General features: G+C 57.2%; 1 protein-coding gene across 1 annotated transcript in view; it reads right to left on the minus strand.

Moving 5' to 3' along the window:
- The window catches only part of LOC144487332 (kinesin light chain 2-like), an 89,304-nt gene that overhangs the window by 52,359 nt on the left and 18,615 nt on the right, over positions 1 to 18,330 (minus strand). Inside the window, exons 3-4 of the mRNA XM_078205410.1 lie at positions 16,853 to 16,867; positions 16,593 to 16,754 (exon numbers count right to left, since the gene is read on the minus strand). Of these exons, the coding sequence (XP_078061536.1) occupies positions 16,593 to 16,754; positions 16,853 to 16,867 (177 nt within the window). The remainder of the gene's footprint in view (positions 1 to 16,592; positions 16,755 to 16,852; positions 16,868 to 18,330) is intronic.

Genomic DNA, 18,330 nt, shown 5'->3' on the forward strand with positions numbered 1-18,330 from the left:
CTCCCTCTGTGCTGGGGTCACTGCACTCCCTCTGTGCTGGGGTCACTGCACTCCCTCTGTGCTGGGCTCACTGCACTCCCTCTGTGCTGGGCTCACTGCACTCCCTCTGTGCTGGGCTCACTGCACTCCCTCTGTGCTGGGCTCACTGCACTCCCTCTGTGCTGGGCTCACTGCACTCCCTCTGTGCTGGGGTCACTGCACTCCCTCTGTGCTGGGGTCACTGCACTCCCTCTGTGCTGAGCTCACTGCACTCCCTCTGTGCTGAGCTCACTGCACTCCCTCTGTGCTGAGCTCACTGCACTCCCTCTGTGCTGGGGTCACTGCCCTCCCTCTGTGCTGGGCTCACTGCACTCCCTCTGTGCTGAGCTCACTGCACTCCCTCTGTGCTGAGCTCACTGCACTCCCTCTGTGCTGGGGTCACTGACTCCCTCTGTGCTGGGGTCACTGCACTCCCTCTGTGCTGGGGTCACTGACTCCCTCTGTGCTGAGCTCACTGCCACTCCCTCTGTGCTGAGCTCACTGCACTCCCTCTGTGCTGAGCTCACTGCACTCCCTCTGTGCTGAGCTCACTGCACTCCCTCTGTGCTGGGCTCACTGCACTCCCTCTGTGCTGAGCTCACTGCACTCCCTCTGTGCTGGGCTCACTGCACTCCCTCTGTGCTGGGCTCACTGCACTCCCTCTGTGCTGAGCTCACTGCACTCCCTCTGTGCTGGGGTCACTGCACTCCCTCTGTGCTGGGCTCACTGCACTCCCTCTGTGCTGGGGTCACTGCACTCCCTCTGTGCTGGGGTCACTGCACTCCCTCTGTGCTGGGGTCACTGCACTCCCTCTGTGCTGGGGTCACTGCACTCCCTCTGTGCTGGGCTCACTGCACTCCCTCTGTGCTGAGCTCACTGCACTCCCTCTGTGCTGGGCTCACTGCACTCCCTCTGTGCTGGGCTCACTGCACTCCCTCTGTGCTGGGGTCACTGACTCCCTCTGTGCTGGGCTCACTGCACTCCCTCTGTGTTGGGGTCACTGCACTCCCTCTGTGCTGGGGTCACTGCACTCCCTCTGTGCTGGGGTCACTGCAGTCCCTCTGTGCTGGGCTCACTGCACTCCCTCTGTGTTGGGGTCACTGCACTCCCTCTGTGCTGGGGTCACTGACTCCCTCTGTGCTGGGGTCACTGACTCCCTCTGTGCTGGGGTCACTGACTCCCTCTGTGCTGGGGTCACTGACTCCCTCTGTGCTGGGCTCACTGCACTCCCTCTGTGCTGGGCTCACTGCACTCCCTCTGTGCTGGGCTCACTGCACTCCCTCTGTGCTGGGCTCACTGCACTCCCTCTGTGCTGGGGTCACTGCACTCCCTCTGTGCTGGGGTCACTGCACTCCCTCTGTGCTGAGCTCACTGCACTCCCTCTGTGCTGGGCTCACTGCACTCCCTCTGTGCTGGGCTCACTGCACTCCCTCTGTGCTGAGCTCACTGCACTCCCTCTGTGCTGGGGTCACTGCACTCCCTCTGTGCTGGGCTCACTGCACTCCCTCTGTGCTGGGCTCACTGCACTCCCTCTGTGCTGGGCTCACTGCACTCCCTCTGTGCTGAGCTCACTGCACTCCCTCTGTGCTGGGCTCACTGCACTCCCTCTGTGCTGGGCTCACTGCACTCCCTCTGTGCTGGGGTCACTGACTCCCTCTGTGCTGGGCTCACTGCACTCCCTCTGTGTTGGGGTCACTGCACTCCCTCTGTGCTGAGCTCACTGCACTCCCTCTGTGCTGGGCTCACTGCACTCCCTCTGTGCTGGGGTCACTGCACTCCCTCTGTGCTGGGGTCACTGCACTCCCTCTGTGCTGGGGTCACTGACTCCCTCTGTGCTGGGCTCACTGCACTCCCTCTGTGCTGGGGTCACTGACTCCCTCTGTGCTGGGGTCACTGCACTCCCTCTGTGCTGGGCTCACTGCACTCCCTCTGTGCTGAGCTCACTGCACTCCCTCTGTGCTGGGGTCACTGCACTCCCTCTGTGCTGGGGTCACTGACTCCCTCTGTGCTGGGCTCACTGCACTCCCTCTGTGCTGGGGTCACTGACTCCCTCTGTGCTGGGGTCACTGACTCCCTCTGTGCTGGGGTCACTGACTCCCTCTGTGCTGGGGTCACTGACTCCCTCTGTGCTGGGCTCACTGCACTCCCTCTGTGCTGGGCTCACTGCACTCCCTCTGTGCTGGGCTCACTGCACTCCCTCTGTGCTGGGGTCACTGCATTCCCTCTGTGCTGGGCTCACTGCACTCCCTCTGTGCTGAGCTCACTGCACTCCCTCTGTGCTGAGCTCACTGCACTCCCTCTGTGCTGGGGTCACTGCACTCCCTCTGTGCTGGGGTCACTGCACTCCCTCTGTGCTGGGCTCACTGCACTCCCTCTGTGCTGGGGTCACTGCACTCCCTCTGTGCTGGGGTCACTGCACTCCCTCTGTGCTGGGGTCACTGCACTCCCTCTGTGCTGGGGTCACTGCACTCCCTCTGTGCTGGGCTCACTGCACTCCCTCTGTGCTGAGCTCACTGCACTCCCTCTGTGCTGGGGTCACTGCACTCCCTCTGTGCTGGGGTCACTGCACTCCCTCTGTGCTGGGCTCACTGCACTCCCTCTGTGCTGAGCTCACTGCACTCCCTCTGTGCTGGGCTCACTGCACTCCCTCTGTGCTGAGCTCACTGCACTCCCTCTGTGCTGGGCTCACTGCACTCCCTCTGTGCTGGGGTCACTGACTCCCTCTGTGCTGGGCTCACTGCACTCCCTCTGTGTTGGGGTCACTGCACTCCCTCTGTGCTGAGCTCACTGCACTCCCTCTGTGCTGGGGTCACTGCACTCCCTCTGTGCTGGGCTCACTGCACTCCCTCTGTGCTGGGGTCACTGCACTCCCTCTGTGCTGGGGTCACTGCACTCCCTCTGTGCTGAGCTCACTGCACTCCCTCTGTGCTGGGGTCACTGCACTCCCTCTGTGCTGGGCTCACTGCACTCCCTCTGTGCTGGGCTCACTGCACTCCCTCTGTGCTGGGCTCACTGCACTCCCTCTGTGCTGGGGTCACTGCACTCCCTCTGTGCTGGGGTCACTGCACTCCCTCTGTGCTGGGGTCACTGCACTCCCTCTGTGCTGAGCTCACTGCACTCCCTCTGTGCTGAGCTCACTGCACTCCCTCTGTGCTGAGCTCACTGCACTCCCTCTGTGCTGGGGTCACTGCCCTCCCTCTGTGCTGGGCTCACTGCACTCCCTCTGTGCTGAGCTCACTGCACTCCCTCTGTGCTGAGCTCACTGCACTCCCTCTGTGCTGGGGTCACTGACTCCCTCTGTGCTGGGGTCACTGCACTCCCTCTGTGCTGGGGTCACTGACTCCCTCTGTGCTGAGCTCACTGCACTCCCTCTGTGCTGAGCTCACTGCACTCCCTCTGTGCTGAGCTCACTGCACTCCCTCTGTGCTGAGCTCACTGCACTCCCTCTGTGCTGAGCTCACTGCACTCCCTCTGTGCTGAGCTCACTGCACTCCCTCTGTGCTGAGCTCACTGCACTCCCTCTGTGCTGGGGTCACTGCACTCCCTCTGTGCTGGGGTCACTGCACTCCCTCTGTGCTGGGGTCACTGCACTCCCTCTGTGCTGGGGTCACTGCACTCCCTCTGTGCTGGGGTCACTGCACTCCCTCTGTGCTGGGGTCACTGCACTCCCTCTGTGCTGGGGTCACTGCACTCCCTCTGTGCTGGGGTCACTGCACTCCCTCTGTGCTGGGGTCACTGCAATCACCACCACTCTCAGCATCACCACCGTACAGTGACAGCAAAGACAAAATTTTGTTTGCTTAATAAAGTCCACCGCAGTCGCGAGGAGGTTATTATTGCCCAGGTGACGGATATCGCAGAGAAACAGCTCAGTGGCCTCAGCACAGGATGGATAAAGGAGGAGTCCGGGAGGGACAGGGAGGAGGATACAGCAGGAGTGACAGAGGGACAGGGAGGAGGATACAGCAGGAGTGACAGAGGGACAGGGAGGAGGATACAGCAGGAGTCCGGGAGGGACAGGGAGGAGGATACAGCAGGAGTCAGAGAGGGACAGGGAGGAGGATACAGCAGGAGTGACAGAGGGACAGGGAGGAGGATACAGCAGGAGTCCGGGAGGGACAGGGAGGAGGATACAGCAGGAGTGACAGAGGGACAGGGAGGAGGATACAGCAGGAGTGACAGAGGGACAGGGAGGAGGATACAGCAGGAGTCCGGGAGGGACAGAGAGGAGGATACAGCAGGAGTGACAGAGGGACAGGGAGAGGATACAGCAGGAGTGACAGAGGGACAGGGAGAGGATACAGCAGGAGTGACAGAGGGACAGGGAGAGGATACAGCAGGAGTCCGGGAGGGACAGGGAATAGGTGGCATTGGGGACAGGCAGTGTTTGAAACTGATCTGTATCAGTAACATCACAGCCAGCGATGGTGATGCCAACATTGGGAGACAGTGGGTACCTGAGAGCAGATGCCAGTAACAGCAGGTACAATATTCAATGGAGAGATTACTCCTCGCTTTATTAATCGCCAAAATACACAATCACATGGAGATAAAAACAGGAATATCACTTTCCAAGCAAATATCAGGGCTCCCACAATATTCGTGAGAGGATAGATGGGGCACAATGAAATCCAATCAAAGCACTTGGAAAAAGGAGGAATCTTATTACAGAGTTCATTAAAAAACACACTGTTTACCAAAACAGTCCTCATCAAACACTCCCAGGACAGGGACAGCACGGGGTTAGATACAGAGTAAAGCTCCCTCTACACTGTCCCCCATCAAACACTCCCAGGACAGGTACAGCACGGGGTTAGATACAGAGTAAAGCTCCCTCTACACTGTCCCCATCAAACACTCCCAGGACAGGTACAGCACGGGGTTCGATACAGAGTAAAGCTCCCTCTACACTGTCCCCCCATCAAACACTCCCAGGACAGGTACAGCACGGGGTTAGATACAGAGTAAAGCTCCCTCTACACTATCCTCATCAAACACTCCCAGGACAGGTACAGCACGGGGTTAGATACAGAGTAAAGCTCCCTCTACACTGTCCCCATCAAACACTCCCAGGACAGGTACAGCACGGGGTTAGATACAGAGTAAAGCTCCCTCCACACTGTCCCCCATCAAACACTCCCAGGACAGGTACAGCACGGGGTTAGATACAGAGTAAAGCTCCCTCTACACTGTCCCCATCAAACACTCCCAGGACAGGGACAGCACGAGGTTAGATACAGAGTAAAGCTCCCTCTACACTGTCCCCCCATCAAACACTCCCAGGACAGGTACAGCACGGGGTTAGATACAGAGTAAAGCTCCCTCTACACTGTCCCCCATCAAACACTCCCAGGACAGGTACAGCACGGGGTTAGATACAGAGTAAAGCTCCCTCTACACTGTCCCCCATCAAACACTCCCAGGACAGGTACAGCACGGGGTTAGATACAGAGTAAAGCTCCCTCTTCACTGTCCCCATCAAACACTCCCAGGACAGGTACAGCACGGGGTTAGATACAGAGTAAAGCTCCCTCTACACTGTCCCCCATCAAACACTCCCAGGACAGGTACAGCACGGGGTTAGATACAGAGTAAAGCTCCCTCTACACTGTCCCCATCAAACACTCCCAGGACAGGTACAGCACGGGGTTAGATACAGAGTAAAGCTCCCTCTACACTGTCCCCATCAAACACTCCCAGGACAGGTACAGCACGGGGTTAGATACAGAGTAAAGCTCCCTCTACACTGCTCCCCATCAAACACTCCCAGGACAGGTACAGCACGGGGTCAGATACAGAGTAAAGCTCCCTCTACACTGTCCCCATCAAACACTCCCAGGACAGGTACAGCACGGGGTTAGATACAGAGTAAAGCTCCCTCTACACTGTCCCCATCAAACACTCCCAGGACAGGTACAGCACGGGGTTAGATACAGAGTAAAGCTCCCTCTACACTGTCCCCCATCAAACACTCCCAGGACAGGTACAGCACGGGGTTAGATACAGAGTAAAGCTCCATCTTCACTGTCCCCATCAAACACTCCCAGGACAGGTACAGCACGGGGTTAGATACAGAGTAAAGCTCCCTCTACACTGTCCCCATCAAACACTCCCAGGACAGGTACAGCACGGGGTCAGATACAGAGTAAAGCTCCCTCTACACTGTCCCCATCAAACACTCCCAGGACAGGTACAGCACGGGGTTAGATACAGAGTAAAGCTCCCTCTACACTGTCCCCATCAAACACTCCCAGGACAGGTACAGCACGGGGTTAGATACAGAGTAAAGCTCCCTCTACACTGTCCCCATCAAACACTCCCAGGACAGGTACAGCACGGGGTTAGATACAGAGTAAAGCTCCCTCTACACTGTCCCCCCATCAAACACTCCCAGGACAGGTACAGCACGGGGTTAGATACAGAGTAAAGCTCCCTCTACACTGTCCCCATCAAACACTCCCAGGACAGGGACAGCACGGGGTCAGATACAGAGTAAAGCTCCCTCTACACTGTCCCCATCAAACACTCCCAGGACAGGTACAGCACGGGGTCAGATACAGAGTAAAGCTCCCTCTACACTGTCCCCCATCAAACACTCCCAGGACAGGTACAGCACGGGGTCAGATACAGAGTAAAGCTCCCTCTACACTGTCCCCCATCAAACACTCCCAGGACAGGTACAGCACGGGGTTAGATACAGAGTAAAGCTCCCTCTACACTGCTCCCATTTCCTTCTCACACACTTTAAGTCCCTCTTACATCAAGCATTTGTATCTCCCCTTTACTCGGAGATATGAGACGGGGTCTGGTCACAGAGACTGCATTTTGAAATAGTTGTAGGAAGTGAGATACAGATGGAGAATTCTGGAACTTGGTGGTTTGACAGCTGGAGGCATAACTGTTGCTGATGGAACAGTGAGTGTGGTGGCCAGGAACTGGAATGTGAGCAGTTGAATGAGGCGGGTGAATTGATAAAGAAATGGCGGATATGTGAAATCAATCTTTTGCATCAGTCTTCACCAGGGAAGGCATTACAAAAATCCTTAAGATATCAGATGGGCTGATTTCAAATAACATGGGGGCACTTTTACAAAAATCCCAATCACAAGGGACTGAGAAACGCAAGGAGCTAAGATATAAGGAGCAGAATTAGGCCATTCGGCCCATCGAGTCTGCTCTGCCATTCAATCATGGCTGATATTTTACTCATCCCCATTCTCCTGCCTTTTCCCCCATAACCCCTGATCCCCTTATTAGTCAAGAACCCATCTATCTCTGTCTTAAAGACACTCAGTGACCCGCCCTCCACAGCCTTCTGCGGCAAAGAGTTCCACAGATTCACCACTCTCTGGCTGAAGAAATTCCTCCTCATCTCTGTTTCAAAGGAGCATCCCTTCACTCTGAGGCTGTGCCCTCGAGTTCTGGTCGCTCCCACTAGTGGAAATACCCTCTCCACGCCCACTCTATCCAGGCCTCGCCGTATCCCGTAAGTTTCACTAAGATCCCCCCCTCATCCTTCTAAACTCCAACGAGTACAGACCCAGTGTCCTCAACCGTTCCTCATACAACAAGCTCTTCATTCCAGGGATCATTCTTGTGAACCTCCTCTGGACCCTTTCCAAGGCCAGCACATCCTTCCTTAGATACGGGGCCCAAAACTGCTCACAATACTCCAAATGGGGTCTGCCCAGAGCCTTATACAGCCTCAGAAGTCCATCCCTGCTCTTGTATTCTAGCCCTCTCAACATGAATGCTAACATTGCATTTGCCTTCCTAACTGCCGACTGAACCTGCACGTTAACCTTAAGAGAATCCTAAACCAGGACTCCGAAGTCCCTTTGTGCTTCAGATTTCTAAAGCCTTTCCCCATTTAAAAAATAGTCTATGCTGATAGCTTTGACAAAGGGTCATCTGGACTCGAAACGTCAGCTCTTTTCTCTCCTCACAGATGCGGCCAGACCTGCTGAGATTTTCCAGCATTTTCTCTTTTGGTTTCAGATTCCAGCATCTGCAGTAATTTGTTTTTACACCTCTATTCTTCCTACCAAAGTGCCATAACCTCACACTTTCCCACATTGTATTCCATCTGCCACTTCTTTGCCCACTCTCCGAACCTGTCCAAGTCCTTCTGCAGCCCCCCCGCTTCCCCAACGTTGCCTGTCCCTCTACATATCTTTGTATCATCCGCAAATGTAGCAACCATGCCCTCAGTTCCAGATCAGACAAGTCACCAGGACCTGATGAACTGCGTGCCAGGGTTTTAATGGAAGTGGCTGCAGAGACAGTGGACCCATTAGTTGAAATTTTTCATAACTTGCTGAATTCTGGGAGGATACCAGAAGATTGGAAAACGGCCGATGTGACTCCCTTGTTCAAAAAGGGAGGAAGGTGGAAGGCAGGCCAGTTAGTTTAACATCTATTATTGACAAGACGCGGGAGTCAATAATCAAAGAGGAAATAGTTAATCATTTGGGAAAGCTGAATATAATCAAACCTGGTCAACATGGTTTTATAAAAGGGAAATCATGTTTGACAAATTTACTCAAATTCTTTGAGCATGTAACAGTGAGAGTAGATAGAGGGGAACCTGCAGATGTAGTGCATTTAGATTTCCAGAAGGCATTTGACAAGGTGCCACATGAGAAGCTGGAGCATCAAGTAAAAGCCCATGGAATTGGTGTAAGTGTATCAGCATGGATTGAAAACTGGCGGTCACACAGATTACAAAGTCGGAATACATGGGTCCTTTTCAGAGTGGAAAGGTACAACTAGTGGAGTACCGCAGGGGTCAGTTTTATGGCCCACAATTGTTCACTATATCCATTAATAAGCTGGAGGAAGGAGCAGAATGCAAGGTTTCCAAATTTGTCGATGATGCGAGGTTGGTGGAAGGACAGGCTGTGATGAGGATATTGTAATTCTGCAATAGGATAGAGATAGATTGGGAGACTGGGTGAAAACTGGGCAAATGGAGTTTAACATGGGGAAATGTGAGGTAGGAGGCTTTGGCCTATCAAGTCTACACTGTGTTTCTGAATGGAGGGCTGTGACAAGTGGTGTTCCTCAGGGATCAGTGCTGGGACCTTTGCTGTTTGTAATATATATAAATGATTTGGAGGAAAATGTAACTGGATTGATTAGTAAATTTGCGGACGACACAAAGGTTAGTGGATTTGCGGATAGCGATGAGGACCATCAGAGGATACAGCAGGATATAGATCAGTTGGAGACTTGGGCGGAGAGATGGCAGATGGAGTTTAATCCGGACAAATGTGAGGTAATGCATTTTGGAAGATCTAATACAGATAGGAAATATACAGTAAATGGCAGAACCCTTAAGAGTATTGATAGGCAAAGGGATCTGGGTGTACAGGTACACAGGTCACTGAAAGTGGCAACGCAGGTGGAGAAGGTAGTCAAGAAGGCATACGGCATGCTTGCCTTCATCGGCCGGGGCATTGAGTTTAAAAATTGGCAAGTCATGTTGCAGCTTTATAGAACCTTAGTTAGACCGCACTTGGAATATAGCGTTCAATTCTGGTCGCCACACTACCAGAAGGATGTGGAGGCTTTGGAGAGGGTACAGAAAAGATTTACCAGGATGTTGCCTGGTATGGAGGGCATTAGCTATGAGGAGAGGTTGGAGAAACTTGGTTTGTTCTCACTGGAGCGACGGAGGTTGAGGGGAGACCTGATAGAAGTCTACAAGATTATGAGAGGCATGGACAGAGTGGATAGTCAGAAGCTTTTTCCCAGGGTGGAAGAGTCAATTACTAGGGGGCATAGGTTTAAGGTGCGAGGGGCAAGGTTTAAAGGAGATGTACGAGGCAGATTTTTTACACAGAGGGTGGTGGGTGCCTGGAACTCGCTGCCGGGGGAGGGAGTGGAAGCGGATACGGTAGTGACTTTTAAGGGGTGTCTTGACAAATACATGAATAGGATGGGAATAGAGGGATACGGTCCCCGGAAGGGTCGGGGGTTTTAGTTAAGTCGGGCAGCATGGTCGGTGCAGGCTTGGAGGGGCCGAAGGGCCTGTTCCTGTGCTGTAATTTTCTTTGTTCTTTCTTTGACTCATGAGAAACACCTGAACTCCCACCTAATAGGGAATAGAGGGATACAAACGGATGGTCTAGTTAGGAAAACATGATCGGTGCAGGCTTGGAGGGGCCGAAGGGCCTGTTCCTGAGCTGTATTGGTCTTTGTTCTAACCCCATCTGCCAGCGCTTGGCCCACAGCCCGGAATGTTCTGATGGGCCAAGTGCTCATCCAGGTACTTTTTAAAGGATGTGAGGCATCCCGCCCCCACCCCCCTCCCAGGCAGCGCTTTCCAGACCCTCACCACCCTCTGGGTAAAAAGGTTTTCCCCTCACCCCCCCAAACCTCCTGCCCCTCACCTTGAACCAATGTCCCCTCGTGACTGACCCTTCAACTAAGGGGAACAGCTGCTCCTTATCCACTCTGTCCATAATCTTGTAAATGGAGTGAGACTGCAGGTGAGTTAAGTACAGAGGGATCTGGGTGTTCTGGTGCATGACTCACATAAAGCTAGCAGACAGGTCCAACAAGTAGTTAAAAAGGCAAATGGCATTTTGGCCTTTATTGCAAAGGGGTTGGGGTTTAAAATAGGGAGGTTTTGTTGTAATTGTACAAGGTGTTGGTGAGGCCGCACAGTTTTGGTCCCCTGATCTAAAAAAGGATACAGTAACATTGGAGGCAGTCCAAAGGAGATTCACCAAGCTAATTCCTGGGATAGAACATAGAACAGTACAGCACAGAACAGGCCCTTCGGCCCACGATGTTGTGCCGATGAGAGGGTTGTCTTATCAATAGTCTTGGTCTATGTTTGTTGGAGTTTAGAAGAGTGAGGGGTGACCTTATTCAAACATACAAGATGCTGAGGGGAATTTTGGAAAATGTGACAGCCTCTGTGGGGAGAGAATCGAGCCAACGTTTCAAGACGAGCTGACGCTTCATCAGAACTCTATTTTTGTTTCAGATTCCAGCATCCACAGTATTTTGCTTTTATCTTAAAATCTTGACAGGGCAGATAGTGAGATGTTTTCACCAGTGAGAGAGTCTGGAGCAAGGGGACACAGCTACAAGATAAAGGGCCGCTCATTTCAAACTGAGGTGCGTAGAAATTTATTCTCACAGAGGGGAGTGAATCTCTGAGATTCTGTGCCTCAAAGTGTGTTGGAGGCTGAAGATTGGAAGTATTTAAAGTGGAGGTGGATAAATATTTGATAGATCGAGGAACAGAGGGCGACGGGGAAATGGCACAGAAAAGGAGTTGAGGCCAACATAGATCAGCCATGATGGTATTGGATGGTGGGGCAGGCTCGAAGGGTCTGGTGGCTACTCCCGCTTCTATTTCTCATGTGCACACACACATATACACGCAGGGACACGCGTGCACATACAAACACAGGGATACACACACACAGGGGTATGTGTGCACGTACGCACACAGACCATACCCAGACGCGCGCACAGGCCAGACACAGACACACGTTAAAGGGAGGCTCACAGTCTGTCTTTCCAGCTCTCTCCTCCTGCGCTGCCTCTATCCCACTGACTTTGCAGCCAAATCGGCAATTTTCACAATGTTTTTAGACAGAAATTTGCCACCAGATTGTGTGGAACAGATGTGACATCATTCAACCAAAATGGAACCAGAACTGGGCAGATCAGACCCCACCCAACAAACAGCAGGTCAGAGCAGAGATATTACTGCTACTTCATTCAAATATAGGACAGAGTCTTCAGAAAGCAGCTTTGTGATGGTAGAATCGAGGGGTTGTCGGGAACGCAGCGGAGACAAGTGGACAGTCCGTGGGTGATTTTATTTAAGTGGTGGAGAGGTTCTGGATGTAGACAGGCAGGAATGATACGGAAGGAACCGCTCTGAGGGGCACCACACACACATCCACGCTCAGGCAACAGGGCAGTCGCTGGCAGCATTAAGCCTGGCAGACAAGAGCAAAAAGAGAGAGAAAACACAAGAAAACTGGTGAATAAACTCGACAAAAGCTCAGAAACATCACTCTGCCTGAAGCAGTCAGTGGTGGATGGAGGGGGAGTGAGGACAGGGGGGGGGGGGGGGGGGGGGGAAGAGAGGACGGGGGGGAGAGAGAGGTCTCTGGGGCAGGGGAGGGGGGTCCCCGGGGCGGGGGAGGGGGGTCCCCGGGGCGGGGGAGGGGGGTCCCCGGGGCGGGGGAGGGGGGTCCCCGGGGCGGGGGAGGGGGGTCCCCGGGGCGGGGGAGGGGGGTCCCCGGGGCGGGGGAGGGGTGTCTCCGGGGCGGGGGAGGGGGAGTCTCCGGGGCGGGGGAGGGGGGGGTCTCCGTGGCGGGGGGGTCTCCGGGGAGGGGGGCTTCCGGGGCGGGGAGGGCGGCCTCCGGGGCAGGGGTCTCCGGGGCAGAGGGGGGGGGGTCTCCGGGGCAGAGGGGGGGGGGGGGGTCTCCGGGGCAGAGGGGGGGGGGGTCTCCGGGGCAGAGGGGGGGGTCTCCGGGGCAGAGGGGGGGGGTCTCCGGGGCAGAGGGGGGGGGTCTCCGGGGCAGAGGGGGGGGTGGGTCTCCGGGGCAGAGGGGGGGGTGGGTCTCCGGGGCAGGGGGGGGTGGGTCTCCGGGGCAGAGGGGGGGGGTCTCCGGGGCAGAGGGGGGGGGGGGTCTCCGGGGCAGAGGGGGGGGGGGTCTCCGGGGCAGAGGGGGGGGTCTCCGGGGCAGAGGGGGGGGGTCTCCGGGGCAGAGGGGGGGGGGTCTCCGGGGCAGAGGGGGGGGGTCTCCGGGGCAGAGGGGGGGGGGTCTCCGGGGCAGAGGGGGGGGTGGGTCTCCGGGGCAGAGGGGGGGGTGGGTCTCCGGGGCAGGGGGGGGTGGGTCTCCGGGGCAGGGGGGGGGGGTCTCCGGGGCAGAGGGGAGGGGGTCTCCGGGGCAGACGGGGGGGGGGTTTCCGGGGCAGACAGGGGGGGGGTCTCCGGGGCAGAAGGGGGGCGGTCCGGGGCAGAAAGAGGGGTTCGGGGCAGGGTGGTGGTGGGGTCCGGGGCAGAGGGGGGTGTGGGGTAGAGAGTGAGCTGTGTATCTCACCCACCAATGACCGCAGCTGGAGCAGATGTGGAGCAAAAGGAAGGGATCATCACACTGGCGCGCACACACTGGCGCGCACACACTGGCGCACACACACACTGGCGCACACACACACTGGCGCACACACACACTGGCGCACACACTGGCGCACACACACACTGGCGCGCACACACACTGGCGCGCACACACACTGGCGCGCACACACACTGGCGCGCACACACTGGCGCGCACACACTGGCGCGCACACACTGGCGCGCGCACACACTGGCGCACACACACACTGGCGCACACACACACTGGCGCGCACACACTGGCGCACACACACTGGCGCGCACACACTGGCGCGCACACACACTGGCGCGCACACACACTGGCGCGCGCACACACTGGCGCGCACACACTGGCGCGCACACACTGGCGCACACACACACTGGCGCACACACACACTGGCGCACACACTGGCGCGCACACACACTGGCGCACACACTGGCGCGCACACACACTGGCGCACACACACACTGGCGCGCACACACACTGGCGCGCACACACTGGCGCGCACACCACTGGCGCGAACACACTGGCGCGCACACACTGGCGCGCACACACTGGCACGCACACACTGGCACGCACACACACTGGCGCGCACACACACTGGCGCGCACACACTGGCGCACACACACTGGCGCACACACTGGCACGCACACACACTGCGCACACACACTGGCGCACACACTGGCACGCACACTGGCGCGCACACACACTGGCGCGCACACACTGGCGCGCACACACTGGCGCGCGCACACACTGGCGCACACACACTGGCGCGCACACACTGGCGCGCACACACTGGCGCGCACACACTGGCGCGCGCACACACTGGCGCGCGCACACACTGGCGCGCGCACACACTGGCGCGCACACACACTGGCGCACACACACTGGCGCACACACACACTGGCGCACACACACTGGCGCACACACTGGCACACACACACACTGGCGCACACACACACTGGCGCGCACACACACTGGCGCGCGCACACACTGGCGCGCGCACACACTGGCGCGCGCACACACTGGCGCGCGCACACACTGGCGCGCACACACTGGCGCGCACACACTGGCGCGCACACACTGGCGCGCACACACACTGGCGCGCACACACACTGGCGCGCACACACACTGGCGCACACACACACTGGCGCACACACACACTGGCGCACACACACACTGGCGCACACACTGGCGCGCGCACACACTGGCGCGCACACACACTGGCGCGCACACACTGGCGCGCACACACACTGGCGCGCACACACACTGGCGCGCGCACACACTGGCGCGCACACACTGGCGCGCACACACTGGCGCGCACACACTGGCGCGCACACACACTGGCGCGCACACACACTGGCGCGCGCACACACTGGCGCGCACACACTGGCGCGCACACACTGGCGCGCACACACTGGCGCGCACACACTGGCGCGCACACACTGGCGCGCACACACTGGCGCGCGCACACACTGGCGCGCGCACACTGGCGCGCGCACACACTGGCGCGCGCACACACTGGCGCGCACACACTGGCGCGCACACACTGGCGCGCACACACTGGCGCGCACACACACTGGCGCACACACACACTGGCGCACACACACACTGGCGCGCACACACACTGGCGCGCACTCACACTGGCGCGCGCACACTGGCGCGCGCACACTGGCGCGCGCACACACTGGCGCGCGCACACTGGCGCGCGCACACACTGGCGCGCGCACACACTGGCACGCGCACACACTGGCGCGCGCACACACTGGCGCGCACACACTGGCGCGCACACACTGGCGCGCACACACTGGCGCGCACACACTGGCGCGCACACACTGGCGCGCGCACAGACTGGCGCGCGCACAGACTGGCGCGCGCACACACTGGCGCGCGCACACACTGGCGCGCGCACACACTGGCGCGCGCACACACTGGCGCGCGCACACACTGGCGCGCGCACACACTGGCGCGCGCACACACTGGCGCGCGCACACACTGGCGCGCACACACTGGCGCGCGCACACACTGGCGCGCACACACTGGCGCGCGCACACACTGGCGCGCACACACTGGCGCGCACACACTGGCGCGCACACACTGGCGCGCGCACAGACTGGCGCGCGCACACACTGGGGCGCGCACACACTGGCGCGCGCACACACTGGCGCGCGCACACACTGGCGCGCGCACACACTGGCGCGCGCACACACTGGCACGTGCACACACTGGCGCGCGCACACACTGGCGCGCGCACACACTGGCGCGCGCACACACTGGCGCGCGCACACACTGGCGCGCGCACACACTGGCGCGCGCACACACTGGCGCGTGCACACACTGGCGCGTGCACACACTGGCGCGTGCACACACTGGCGCGTGCACACACTGGCGCGCGCGCACACTGGCGCGCGCGCACACTGGCGCGCGCACACTGGCGCGCGCACACACTGGCGCGCGCACACACTGGCGCGCGCACACACTGGCGCGCGCACACACTGGCGCGCGCACACACTGGCGCGCGCACACACTGGCGCGCGCACACACTGGCACGCACACACTGGCGCGCACACTGGCGCGCACACTGGCGCGCACACTGGCGCGCACACTGGCGCGCACACTGGCGCGCACACTGGCGCGCACACTGGCGCGCACACTGGCGCGCACACTCACACACACACAGGAGAGGGAGGGTGCCGGAGCAGGGAGCAGCGAGATGCCCGAGGTGCTGGGAGTTGGGTAGGTTTTGATGGGAGGAGGGCAGTGAGTTCGGGATATTAGACAGTGAGCAGTTCGCTCCCGGGACTGCAGGGGTGGAAATAAAAAGAGGACCGAGAGCCAGAAAGACAGAGACAGGAAAACTGTGGCTTTGTGAGCGGCCGATTGCCGGCGATCTGCTGTGGTGACTCAAAGCTCGGACAGTGTCTCGCTCACACCCTCAAGCTCCGTGTAACTCGGTGTCTGTGTGACCACGCTGGAATTGAGTGTGTGAATCCAGCAAGGGGTCCATCACTGGCCCCGGACACGCAGGAGTGCGGGAGGGAGGGAGAGAGGGAGGCTGCTGTATTTCACAAGGGGATTTTCACAGTAACTTCATTGCAGTGTTAATGTAAGCCTACTTGTGATACGAATAAATAAACTTTAAATCATTAAAAATAAACTTTTCGTGCACTCCCTCCATGGGGCTGCACAGCCCTCCCTTACCCAATCAAACACCCCCTCGCCCTGTTCTCCTATCACAGTTGGCTGGTCCGCAATGAGAGGCGTCACTGCCTGGCTGCTATCTAACCAGCGGGCGTGAACAGAACGCAGCCAGGAGTGGGAACTCATGCTCCTGACCCGGACAGTGATGGTGACTGCCCAGTCAGGGAGCATGCCCGCGACTGGGAAGCGGGCACAGCAGAGACAGAACAGCATTCAGCTGCGACTCATGTCAATCAAACTCACCCCAGTCCACTCGACTGCCATGCTGACCTCTGAACCAGCTTCTGATCCACTCTCGTACTTCACAGGGGTGCCAGTCTGGCTGTCGCGACTCCGTCTCCGAGATGTGCCTTCACCATCTTTCAGAATCTCCACCACTCTGCTCTGGTGAATGGGATCGAGACCCTGGGACAGAGAGGGAAGGACATCAGGTAAGAGTGGAATGGAGTTAGGGAATAGCAGCAGCCAGTATTGAGTGTGGGAGATGAAAGGTGGAGACTTACAGAGGTAGGCGGCAGCTTGGTCGATGCAGCAAGGCGGAGCGAGAATCAGACAGAGAGAGAGAGAGAGAGAGAAAAACACATTCAGGATCAACTGACTCACGACAGCTGTTAGTAAAGCAAGTACCAGCTGAACGTCAAACAGCAATCATCACTGCGAGAGAGCAATTTAAAACACAAAACCCCCCAACTTTTACAAATATTGGAAGATACAAAATACAGCATCAAATATTACATAGAAAACTACAGCACAAAACAGGCCCTTCGGCCCCACAAGTTGTGCCGAACACATCCCTACCTTTCAGACCTACCTATAACCCTCCATCCTATTAAGTCCCATGTACTCATCCAGGAGTCTCTTAAAAGACCCTATTGAGTTTGCCTCCACCACCACTGACGGCTGCCGATTCCACTCGCCCATCACCCTCTGTGTGAAAAACTTCCCCCTAACATCTCCCCTGTACCTACCCCCCAGCACCTTAAACCTGTGTCCTCTCGTAGCAGCCATTTCCACCCTGGGAAAAAGCCTCTGAGAGTCCACCCGATCTATGCTTCTCAACATCTTATACACCTCTATTAGGTCTCCTCTCATCCTACGTCTCTCCAAGGAGAAAAGACCGAGCTCCCTCAGCCTATCCTCATAAGGCATGCCACTCAATCCAGGCAACATCCTTGTAAATCAACTCTGCACCCTTTCAATCTTTTCCACATCCTTCCTGTAATGAGGCGACCAGAACTGAGCACAGTACTCCAAGTGGGGTCTGACGAGGGTCTTATATAGCTGCATCATTATCCCCGGACTCCTAAACTCAATCCCTCGATTGATAAAAGCCAGCACACCATACGCCTTCTTAACCACCTCCTCCACCTGCGGGCCGAATTTAGAGTCCTATGGATCCGGACCCCAAGGTCCTTCTGATCCTCTACAGTACTAAGAGCCTTTCCATTTATATTGTACTCCTTCATCCCATTTGATCTGCCAAAATGGACCACGACGCATTTATCTGGGTTGAAGTCCATCTGCCACTTCTCCGCCCAGTCTTGCATCCTATCTATGTCCCTCTGTAGCTTCTGACATCCCTCCAGACTATCCACAACCCCACCAACCTTCATGGCACAGGAAAAGCAATTGCCTGTCATTGTATAACACTGGGGTACAGTACTGGTGGGGACGGGTCTGTCACTGTATAACACTGGGGTACAGTACTGGCGGAGACGGGTCTGTCACTGGATAACACTGGGGTACAGTACTGGTGGGGACGGGTCTGTCACTGTATAACACTGGGGTACAGTACTGGTGGGGACGGGTCTGTCACTGTATAACACTGGGGTACAGTACTGGTGGGGACGGGTCTGTCACTGTATAACACTGGGGTACAGTACTGGTGGGGACGGGTCTGTCACTGTATAACACTGGGGTATAGTACTGGCGGAGACGGGTCTGTCACTGTATAACACTGGGGTACAGTACTGGTGGGGAT

The sequence above is a fragment of the Mustelus asterias genome, unplaced genomic scaffold (assembly GCF_964213995.1).
Source record: "Mustelus asterias unplaced genomic scaffold, sMusAst1.hap1.1 HAP1_SCAFFOLD_737, whole genome shotgun sequence".
NCBI lineage: Eukaryota > Metazoa > Chordata > Chondrichthyes > Carcharhiniformes > Triakidae > Mustelus > Mustelus asterias.